This window comes from Acipenser ruthenus, unplaced genomic scaffold (assembly GCF_902713425.1).
Source record: "Acipenser ruthenus unplaced genomic scaffold, fAciRut3.2 maternal haplotype, whole genome shotgun sequence".
NCBI lineage: Eukaryota > Metazoa > Chordata > Actinopteri > Acipenseriformes > Acipenseridae > Acipenser > Acipenser ruthenus.
The window spans coordinates 59,728-71,519 of record NW_026708202.1 but is presented as its reverse complement, the minus strand read 5'-3'; the positions used below and the strand labels follow the sequence as shown (position 1 = coordinate 71,519).

Below are 11,792 nucleotides of genomic sequence, written 5' to 3'. Positions count from 1 at the left end.
TAGGAAGGTCATTCCACCGCTGCGGAACATTATAAACATACAATTATTTTCATATACAGACAAAACAAAAACATCATTTGTTTAATTAAACCTTTTTTTAAAATGGTCTTAAACAGCTGCGGATTTCGAGTTAGTCGTAAGCTTTTTTTTTTTTATAAGTATGAACGCTGCAACTGTTTAAGAGCTTAAAACAATTTTTGAATTATCAGACGCCTTTATCCAAGGTGACTTACAGAGACTAGGGTGTGTGAACTATGCATCAGCTGCAGAGTCACTTACAATTACATCTCACCCGAAAGACGGAGCACAAGGAGGTGAAGTGACTTGCTCAGGGTCACACAGTGAGTCAGTGGCTGAGGTGGGATTTGAACCAGGGACCTCCTGGTTACAAGCCCTTTTCTGTAACCACTGGACCACACAGCCTCCTATTTTAAAAGAAAAGTAAAATTAATTATCAGTTCAATTAAAGGTCTAGAGAGGGTTAGCTAGGAAACACCAGCTGGGTGATAGTGCCTGTGACAAAAAGACAGCAATATTATTATTTATTTCTTAGCAGACGCCCTTATCCAGGGCGACTTACAATTGTTACAAGATATCACATTATTTTTTACATACAATTCCCCATTTACACAGTTGGGTTTTTACTGGAGCAATCTAGGTAAAGTACCTTGCTCAAGGGTACAGCAGCAGTGTCCCCCCACCTGGGATTGAACCCACGACCCTCCGGTCAAGAGTCCAGAGCCCTGACCACTACTCCACACTGCTGTAACACTGAAACACGCTGATATCACAAATAGAAATGACACACACCACGTTTTGAACAAAAACGAATGAACACATTGGGATGCTATGGGGTCTTGAGCAATACAGACTCCATAAATAAAAAGAGCCGGCTAGCCAAACCAAACAGGCTGCGCATGCGCGGTAGGGAGAAGTCGAAACAGAGCTGCGCTTCCAGCTGCCCTGCTCCAAAATACTGCCGAATAAGGGACACGCATGCCTCCCCAAATTGTCGAGTCATGACCCGCTTTCCACAGCTGCTTGACCTTGAGAAACTGCGGGTCCTGCTGAGAGAGGGGGTCTGACAGCACAGCGGGCAGTTCAGTACGTGTCACAGCCTGGGGGGGCACGCAGAAAAATGTTTAAACAGACGAAGGGGGGGCGTTTTATATTGCTTACAAGCGGGGGGGGGGTTACGGATTGATATTATGTGTTATTAGCATAATATTTTATTTTATGCAAACCACGTGTTTTTGAAATGCTTTGGCAACGCTCCCTGTCGTGCTTTTAATAAAGCTTGTTTGAATTTTGAACGTGGATTTGAAGTCATTCTCAGAGTTGGCATGGAAACCAGGAGGCACAAACAAGGGGGTACCCCGGGACCCCAAGTTTTGGAGTGGTGGGGGGGGGGGCAGCTGTCCTAGAATTTAAAATTAAAAAGAAAGATTATAATCAGCAAGGTCGATTTTTCACGGATCTAGCCAGCGCCGGACACTGTTGCGTCACGGACACGCCCTCTCCGCAGCCGAGCGTCACGCCTACACGCCTACGTGCCTACACGCCTACGTGCCTACACGCTTACGTGCCTACGTGCTCAGCTCGCTTCTTGTGTTTGAAGACGGCGAAATCCGACGCAAAATAAGACACAGCGATAAAAAGGTAAATAAAACCAGCAAAAATAAAATCATTTATAATATTTACCACCTAGGGAATGACCGTGCAGGACGCATTTGGGACGAGATATCGAGAAATCTGCTTTTTTAATCGTGCATACCAGCGAGAAATGAAGTTGTTTACCTCGCCTTGGTTTATAATACCATTATTGAGGCGTGGAGCGGCGAGGCTGGTGGTAAATAAGTTAAAATATAATTATTATTAGGGTTATATGGATTTATTTAAGCGAATTAGACGATTTGAAGACAGAAAAAGCCGTTTTTTACATGTAAGAAATAAGGGTTAGTAGGTGATTTATTTATATATATATATATATATATATATATATATATATATATATATATATATAAATTGTGTAATAATTTAACCAGCAGCGTGTTTTTTTAATATCCAGGTGACTATTATTATTATTATTATTATTATTATTATTATTATTATTATTATTATTATTATTATTATTATTATTATTTATTTCTTAGCAGACGCCCTTATCCAGGGCGACTTACAATCGCAAGCAAATACATTTCAAGTAAGACTATGCATCGGATGCGCATTTTGTAATCGATTGATGTTTTAAAACGTTATATATATATATACACTTTTAGATTGAAAGAAAAAACAAAAAAGCCGACGCTGCACGTACTCGGCGATGACGTAATAAGACGTAACAATCGCGTAGAACTTTAAAAAGTTTTTTAAAAAGTACAACGTTTCTATAAATAGAAAAACGAGGCCGTGTAAATTAGAGTGGAGAATAAATTGATTTTTATGTATAATATAGAAAACTATGGCTATTGAAACTCAGGGGGGCTGTCTGAATCGTGTTTGGTGTTGCTGTATAATATATAAAACTATGGCTATTGAAACTCAGGGGGACTGTCTGAATCGTGTTTGGTGTTGCTGTATAATATATAAAACTATGGCTATTGAAACTCAGGGGGACTGTCTGAATCGTGTTTGGTGTTGCTGTATAATATATAAAACTATGGCTATTGAAACTCAGGGGGGCTGTCTGAATCGTGTTTGGTGTTGCTGTATAATATATAAAACTATGGCTATTGAAACTCAGGGGGACTGTCTGAATCGTGTTTGGTGTTGCTGTATAATATATAAAACTATGGCTATTGAAACTCAGGGGGGCTGTCTGAATCGTGTTTGGTGTTGCTGTATAATATATAAAACTATGGCTATTGAAACTCAGGGGGACTGTCTGAATCGTGTTTGGTGTTGCTGTATAATATATAAAACTATGGCTATTGAAACTCAGGGGGACTGTCTGAATCGTGTTTGGTGTTGCTGTATAATATATAAAACTATGGCTATTGAAACTCAGGGGGACTGTCTGAATCGTGTTTGGTGTTGCTGTATAATATATAAAACTATGGCTATTGAAACTCAGGGGGGCTGTCTGAATCGTGTTTGGTGTTGCTGTATAATATATAAAACTATGGCTATTGAAACTCAGGGGGACTGTCTGAATCGTGTTTGGTGTTGCTGTATAATATATAAAACTATGGCTATTGAAACTCAGGGGGGCTGTCTGAATCGTGTTTGGTGTTGCTGTATAATATATAAAACTATGGCTATTGAAACTCAAGGGGACTGTCTGAATCGTGTTTGGTGTTGCTGTATAATATATAAAACTATGGCTATTGAAACTCAGGGGGGCTGTCTGAATCGTGTTTGGTGTTGCTGTATAATCTATTATAATAAAACCAGGACTGGATCACACTGCTGTGCAATAGGAGTCCCACCCTCTCGGAAGAATGCGATTTTTTTTTCAATGTGTTTTATTAATTTTCTCTTTCCCTCCTGTCTTCTGTTACCTTTTAGGTCTTGTTTCATTTTGGGTCGGAAACGAAGCAGCCGAGGGGGGGTGAAGGGTGAGAGTGTGGGGGGGGGTTGGGGGCAGATGAATAAAGACTCACGGAAGACGGAATTACAAACGCTTTGAATTTCGGACAGCAACAGAAAAGTCTGCGATGGCTTTGATGACATCAGCGGCGTCCAGCGACGTTCCTGACAACCACAGAGGAAGCTGGGAGGCACTTCTCCGGGCGGCTGACGCTTACAGCAGGCAGAGCGGGGGGGAAGTCGCCTTGCTGTCGGCGCAGAGGAAATACGGAGCGCGGCGCGGGGGGGCGGAGCCCAGCCTGGGGGAGGGGCGGAGCTACACCGTGTGGGGGGCTGGGGCTCTGGCGGAGTCCGCCCGGCGTTACCTGGACGACATCGCCGTGCTCCACGGAACCCTCTGCCTGACCTCGGCTCGGGTCGGGTCTGGACGGAGCAGGACCCCGGACAGAATCTCCATTGCGAGCGGGGTTTGTATTGCATTTAAGCCAGTGAAAATTGAAATTGTATGTAAAAATAATGTGATGTCTTGTAACAGTTGTAAGTCGCCCTGGATAAGGGCGTCTGCTAAGAAATAAATAATAATAATAATAATAATAATAATGGTGCCTCTGATTCTCGCTGGCTTCCCATTTAAGTCTTTGCCCGGCTGGCTGGACCGCGTTTTGCCTGCTTGATCCATATCTGTCTTTGATTGGCTCGGCTTGCTTTAATCCCGCCCCCAGCCCCGCCCCCCTAGCTGTGAGCGACAGCCCATTCCTGCGTTTCTATTGGAGACCTGCAGTGTCAGTTTGTTCAAGGGGAATTAACAAAACAAAACTAAACTGTATTGCAGTTTAAAATTTAGAGGGTTTGTAAGAGAATCACAAATTGTGGGGGACAAAATTGTAAATAAAATAATTAGACACACTGACCCCCGGAAGCCCTGATTCTGTTACTCTGTATTGTACCTGGATCTGTTCCGTTGTGTGATTTGTGAATTGTATTGTTTTGTATTATATTGTGTTTATATTATTGTCAGGGATGGGGAAGAGTCTCATTAGTGCTGGAGCTGTGGTTAGCTGTGCATGATGTGTCGTAATAGAGGTCTGTATCGCTTGTGATAGGAGACCGCAGCATAAAGAACTACAGCTCCCAGCATGCCTCGCCATGGCCCGCGGGTGCAGAGGCATGCTGGGAGCTGTAGTCCTATAGCCAGGGCTGGAGCGATTCACTGTGTCTCGATGAATCGCGATGCTTTCTTTACATGATGTGTCGTAATAGAGGTCTGTATCGCTTGTGATAGGAGACCGCAGCATAAAGAACTACAGCTCCCAGCATGCCTCGCCATGGCCGCGGGTGCAGAGGCATGCTGGGAGCTGTAGTCCTAGCTCTATTGTTTTGTGTGTGAATTAACTTTTTTTTTCCCCTGTAGTTCAGTTCAGCCGAAGTGGGAGGAGCCAGCCCCAGCAGCCAGAACCTCTACTCGCAGAGCTACCCGTCAATCTACAGCGGGGGCGTGGTCTTGGGAGGCGGGGGCGGGGCTAACGGAATCGGCCATGAGGCCTCCGGGTCGCTAGAGGGCGCCGTCCTGACAGAGCAGGGAAACAAACACAATCTCCTGCTGCAGATGGGAGAGGGCGAGGTGGCGGGGCCGAGGGGCGGGGCCAGCGACCGGGGGGAGGAGCTAGAAGATGAGGAGGAGGAGGAGGAAGAGGAGGATGATGAAGAGATAGAGAGACGCAATAGAAACCTGAATGAAGCAACAGGTAAAATTAACTGTGTGTCTGTGTATAAATAACTACAGCTCCCAGCATCCCTCCCTGTTAATGCCACTGTTGAGGCATGCTGGGAGCTGTAGTTTTGTTAGTCTTGCTTGTAGTAGCAAGGCCAGTGATCCTGTTAATAAAGCTAATAAGAGGTGAGAGAATGGATTTTAAAGATGGTCAGCGCTCCTTTAAAGGGAGGGGACAGTGATCCTGTTAATAAAGCTAATAAGAGGTGAGAGAATGGATTTTAAAGATGGTCAGCGCTCCTTTAAAGGGAGGGGCCAGTGATCCTGTTAATAAAGCTAATAAGAGGTGAGAGAATGGATTTTAAAGATGGTCAGCGCTCCTTTAAAGGGAGGGGCCGGTGATCCTGTTAATAAAGCTCATAAGAGGTGAGAGAATGGATTTTAAAGATGGTCAGCGCTCCTTTAAAGGGAGGGGCCAGTGATCCTGTTAATAAAGCTAATAAGAGGTGAGAGGATGGATTTTAAAGATGGTCAGCGCTCCTTTAAAGGGAGGGGTCAGTGATCCTGTTAATAAAGCTAATAAGAGGTGAGAGAATGGATTTTAAAGATGGTCAACGCTCCTTTAAAGGGAGGGGCCGGTGATCCTGTTAATAAAGCTAATAAGAGGCGAGAGGATGGATTTTAAAGATGGTCAGCGCTCCTTTAAAGGGAGGGGCCAGTGATCCTGTTAATAAAGCTAATAAGAGGTGAGAGAATGGATTTTAAAGATGGTCAGCACTCCTTTAAAGGGAGGGGCCAGTGATCCTGTTAATAAAGCTAATAAGAGGTGAGAGAATGGATTTTAAAGATGGTCAGCGCTCCTTTAAAGGGAGGGGTCAGTGATCCTGTTAATAAAGCTAATCGGAGGTGAGAGAATGGATTTTAAAGATGGTCAGCGCTCCTTTAAAGGGAGGGGTCAGTGATCCTGTTAATAAAGCTAATCAGAGGTGAGAGAATGGATTTTAAAGATGGTCAGCGCTCCTTTAAAGGGAGGGGCCAGTGATCCTGTTAATAAAGCTAATAAGAGGTGAGAGAATGGATTTTAAAGATGGTCAGCGCTCCTTTAAAGGGAGGGGTCAGTGATCCTGTTAATAAAGCTAATCAGAGGTGAGAGAATGGATTTTAAAGATGGTCAGCGCTCCTTTAAAGGGAGGGGTCAGTGATCCTGTTAATAAAGCTAATCAGAGGTGAGAGAATGGATTTTAAAGATGGTCAGCGCTCCTTTAAAGGGAGGGGTCAGTGATCCTGTTAATAAAGCTAATCAGAGGTGAGAGAATGGATTTTAAAGATGGTCAGCGCTCCTTTAAAGGGAGGGGCCAGTGATCCTGTTAATAAAGCTAATAAGAGGTGAGAGAATGGATTTTAAAGATGGTCAGCGCTCCTTTAAAGGGAGGGGCCAGTGATCCTGTTAATAAAGCTAATAAGAGGTGAGAGAATGGATTTTAAGGTGATTTTAATGCTCTGCTGGTTGTCTCTCTCAGCGATGTTTGTGATGGATGAAGATTCTACATCTCAGGACTGTGAACCTTACTTTGAGTCGGACGCAGAAGAGGAAGCAAGTACTGATGGTGTGTGTCTCACTCCTCTCCTCTCTCCTCCTCTCCTCTCTCTCTCCTCTCTCTCTCCTCTCTCTCCTCTCTCTCCTCTCTCTCTCTCTCCTCTCTCCTCTCCTCTCTCCTCTCTCTCCTCTCCTCTCTCCTCTCTCTCCTCTCTCTCCTCTCTCCTCTCTCTCCTCTCTCCTCTCCTCTCCTCTCTCCTCTCTCTCCTCTCTCCTCTCCTCTCTCTCCTCTCCTCTCTCTCCTCTCTCCTCTCCTCTCTCTCCTCTCTCTCCTCTTCTCTCTCCTCTCCTCTCTCATTATCAGTGACTCTCTCTCATTATCAGTGACTCTCTCTCTCTCTCTCTCAGACTCCTCTCTCAGTGAGGACCCCCCCCTCTCCTCTCGCTCAGTGTTCTCCCGGCCGGCCCCCCCCTCTCGCTCGCTCTCCCAGCAGCACCTCGCTCGCTCGCTCCCCGTTTCCGTGCCGATTTGGGGGTACAGAGAGTTCACGGGGGGGCACGCTCCGAGCCACGCGGAGAGTCACAGCGGGGAACAGCGGGTGAGTATCACTTCAGAAAGAACTACAGCTCCCAGCATCCCGCAGGGGCAGAGGCATGCTGGGAGCTGTAGTCCTATAGCCAGGGCTGGAGCGATTCACTGTGTCTCGATGAATCGCGATGCTTTCTTTACATGATGTGTCGTAATAGAGGTCTGTATCGCTTGTGATAGGAGACCGCAGCATAAAGAACTACAGCTCCCAGCATGCCTCGCCATGGCCGCGGGTGCAGAGGCATGCTGGGAGCTGTAGTCCTATAGCCAGGGCTGGAGCGATTCACTGTGTCTCGATGAATCGCGATGCTTTCTTTACATGATGTGTCGTAATAGAGGTCTGTATCGCGTGTGATAGGAGACCGCAGCATAAAGAACTACAGCTCCCAGCATGCCTCGCCATGGCCGCGGGTGCAGAGGCATGCTGGGAGCTGTAGTCCTATAGCCAGGGCTGGAGCGATTCACTGTGTCCCGATGAATCGCGATGCTTTCTTTACATGATGTGTCGTAATAGAGGTCTGTATCGCTTGTGATAGGAGACCGCAGCATAAAGAACTACAGCTCCCAGCATGCCTCACCACGGCCGCGGGTGCAGAGGCATGCTGGGAGCTGTAGTCCTATAGCCAGGGCTGGATTCACTGTGTCTCGATGAATCGCGATGCTTTCTTTACATGATGTGTCGTAATAGAGGTCTGTATCGCTTGTGATAGGAGACCGCAGCATAAAGAACTACAGCTCCCAGCATGCCTCGCCATGGCCCGCGGGTGTAGAGGCATGCTGGGAGCTGTAGTGCAGTTGTCACGGCTGCTGATCTCCTGTATTGTGTTGTGTTTCTCTCCTCTCCAGGCTGGCTGTTTCGATCTGGATCACATCGCTGCCAGTATCCGCGCTCTCACTGTCAGAGTCACCGACGGGACGGAGATGTTTGGAGACTTACCCCGACCCAGACTGAACACGGGGGACTCCCAGAAACCCAAATACTGAGGGGAGGGGAGGGGGATGGTAATATAGACACAGGCAGACAGAAACACAAATACTGAGGGGAGGAGAGGAGAGAGAGGAGAGAGGAGAGGAATGCTGTGTTTAATATAGAGGGGGAGAGAGAAACGAACACTAAGAGATACTGAGAGATAGACAGACACTAAGACAGACACACAGACACTAAGACAGACAGACAGACAGACACTAAGAGACAGACAGACAGAGATAGACACAGACACAGAGAGAGATATAGACAGACAGACACTGAGACAGACAGAGAGAGAGGAGATAGACAGACACTGAGGCAGTAAGAGACAGACAAGAGATAGACAGACACAGAGAGATATAGACAGACAGACAGACACTGAGGCACAAAGAGACAGACACTGAGACAGACAGACACTGAGGCACTAAGAGACAGACACACAGACACTGAGACAGACAGACAGCGAGATAGACACTAAGAGACAGACAGACAGAGATAGACACTGAGACACTGAGACAGACACTGAGACAGAGAGAGATATAGACAGACACACAGACACAGACAGAGAGGAGAGGGGAGAGGAGAGAGGAGATAGACAGACACTGAGGCACTAAGAGACACACACAGACACTGAGACAGACAGACAGAGAGATAGACACTGAGACAGACACTGAGACAGAGAGAGAGGAGAGAGGAGATAGACACACTGAGGCACTAATAGACAATCCCAATCATTTCAATACAACACTAGACACTATTGTCACACCAAACTTGATCCCGTGTCAGATCACTAGGGGGCGCTGTCTCTTCTATAAAGACACTGGCTGTGTTACACTGTGGCAGGCAGCTGAATCGACGTGTTGAAATGCTTTGTATTGTTAAAGAACTACAGCTCCCAGCATCCCTCGCCATGGCCCGCGGGTGCAGAGGCATGCTGGGAGCTGTAGTCCTATAGCCAGGGCTGGAGCGATTCACTGTGTCTCGATGAATCGCGATGCTTTCTTTACATGATGTGTCGTAATAGAGGTCTGTATCGCTTGTGATACGAGACCGCAGCATAAAGAACTACAGCTCCCAGCATGCCTCGCCATGGCCCGCGGGTGCAGAGGCATGCTGGGAGCTGTAGTCCTATAGCCAGGGCTGGAGCGATTCACTGTGTCTCGATGAATCGCGATGCTTTCTTTACATGATGTGTCGTAATAGAGGTCTGTATCGCTTGTGATAGGAGACCGCAGCATAAAGAACTACAGCTCCCAGCATGCCTCGCCATGGCCGCGGGTGCAGAGGCATGCTGGGAGCTGTAGTCCTATAGCCAGGGCTGTCCCGATTCACAATACAATAACTAGGGCAGCGCAGCTCGAACTGAAGAGCAGCTCCTGAACTCACAGTCAAAGCAGCGCAGACTCAGAGACACAGAAATAAGAAATGTAATTTCTGTGATTTTTTTTTTAATTGACACCAAGAAAGACTTTCTAGTCGTTAGTCATTGAATTCACACTGAAGACAGTGCGAGACGTCCCATGCATAAGAAACTGTGGAGATTGAATACTTAGTAGTGTCTTAAGATTTCTAGCTACTGCAGTTGCTTCTTGTGAGCAGCAGGTGGGGATGTTGCTACGAATACACTTCAAAAAACTTAAAATCCGAAAATAAGTGTTAGTAACTGTTTTTATTGAATGGTTTTTTTGTGCGATTAATTTTGTTTGTCATTTGATTGTATTTTATTAAAAGATACCTGCCTTTCACCTTCCGCTGGAGGATAAGTGGCACAGACAGACAGAGCCCCACAATCCTGTTCAGTTTTGATGCTACAATATAATCCCTTCTTCTTGGGGTCTGTGTTAGTTTACTACATTCTGAAAAGAGTTTAGTGTCATTAAAGCTGCAGACAGACAGACAGACAGACAGACAGACAAATTGATTATTTAACAGTCAACGTATATTAACAAGCCTTTGTTTATATATCTTAATTCAGTATGTGTGTGTGTATATATATATATATGAGTTTGTGTGCAAATAAATACAGGTTAAATTATTTCTTATTTTTTTCTTTATTAAGAGTCAAGTCAAACTGTAGGATTTAAAATCCCAAAGGAATTCTACAGTACAGAAGTGACAAACAAAGACAGAGAGCTGAGCTGAGAGTGACCCAGGGTCCTCTTTCAGCCCAAGCCTCTCTGATTAACACCTACGGAGAAAGACATTTTGTGATTGTTTCTTTGACTGCGTTCAGACGTTTTTCATCCCCGAAGACCCATTTGATGAGCTCATCAGGGACGTCCGAAAACAAATAACCAATTTCTTCCAGGACTCTGTAGATTGCTTCACGCAGCTTGTCTTTCTCAGCCTGGGTCATGTTATCCCAAACCTCTTGCGCCGGTATCCCTCTCCTCAGGTTTGAACCGATAGCACCGCCGACTGTAGCCCCTGGTACAGAAACAACAGCAAGCGAGGTTTACAAAGCGAACAGCTCGGAATTACAGCGCTGAGTTAAAAAAACTACAGCTCCCAGCATGCCTCGCCATGGCCAGCGGGTGCAGAGGCATGCTGGGAGCTGTAGTCCTATAGCCAGGGCTGGAGCGATTCACTGTGTCTCGATGAATCGCGATGCTTTCTTTACATGATGTGTCGTAATAGAGGTCTGTATCGCTTGTGATAGGAGACCGCAGCATAAAGAACTACAGCTCCCAGCATGCCTCGCCATGGCCTGTGGGTGCAGAGGCATGCTGGGAGCTGTAGTCCTATAGCCAGGGCTGGAGCAATTCAGTGTCTCGATAAATCGCGATGCTTTCTTTACATGATGTGTCGTAATAGAGGTCTGTATCGCTTGTGATAGGAGACCGCAGCATAAAGAACTACAGCTCCCAGCATGCCTCGCCATGGCCGCGGGTGCAGAGGCATGCTGGGAGCTGTAGTCCTATAGCCAGGGCTGGAGCGATTCACTGTGTCTCGATGAATCGCGATGCTTTCTTTACATGATGTGTCGTAATAGAGGTCTGTATCGCTTGTGATAGGAGACCGCAGCATAAAGAACTACAGCTCCCAGCATGCCTCGCCATGGCCCGCGGGTGCAGAGGCATGCTGGGAGCTGTAGTCCTATAGCCAGGGCTGGAGCGATTCACAATACAATAACTATGGCACAGCAGATCCTTCTCACAGTGAAAATTATATAATTTGTGTGGGGGGGGGGGGGGCCGGTAGACCATACCCAAAATAGTTCTGGTCTACTTACCAACGACAGCTCCTACTGGGCCAAAGAGCAGACCTATACCGCATCCTGCTGCGATAAACAGCACCGTCCTCCCAGTGTCTTTGACAGCAATGCACAGGTCCGGGTTCTTACAAATCTCGTTGATTAAGTTTTGGATCTCGTTCCATACGCCTTTGCTGGGGGGGTTTCTGCAAAGAAAAAACACACATCGGGTCAGATGAAGCAGAACCTTTTGTAGCGGGTGGGAGC

General features: G+C 46.3%; 1 protein-coding gene across 1 annotated transcript; it reads left to right on the top strand.

Annotated features, from left to right (window-relative positions):
* The first annotated feature begins 3,564 nt into the window (after window positions 1–3,564).
* Window positions 3,565–10,367, top strand: LOC117421660 (uncharacterized). Its single transcript, XM_059020277.1, has 5 exons — window positions 3,565–3,995; window positions 4,940–5,273; window positions 6,760–6,846; window positions 7,185–7,375; window positions 8,212–10,367. The coding sequence occupies exons 1-5, from the start codon at window positions 3,657–3,659 to the stop codon at window positions 8,347–8,349; spliced, it is 1,089 nt and encodes a 362-aa protein (XP_058876260.1). The 5' UTR covers window positions 3,565–3,656; the 3' UTR covers window positions 8,350–10,367.
* Window positions 10,368–11,792: the final 1,425 nt, after the last annotated feature.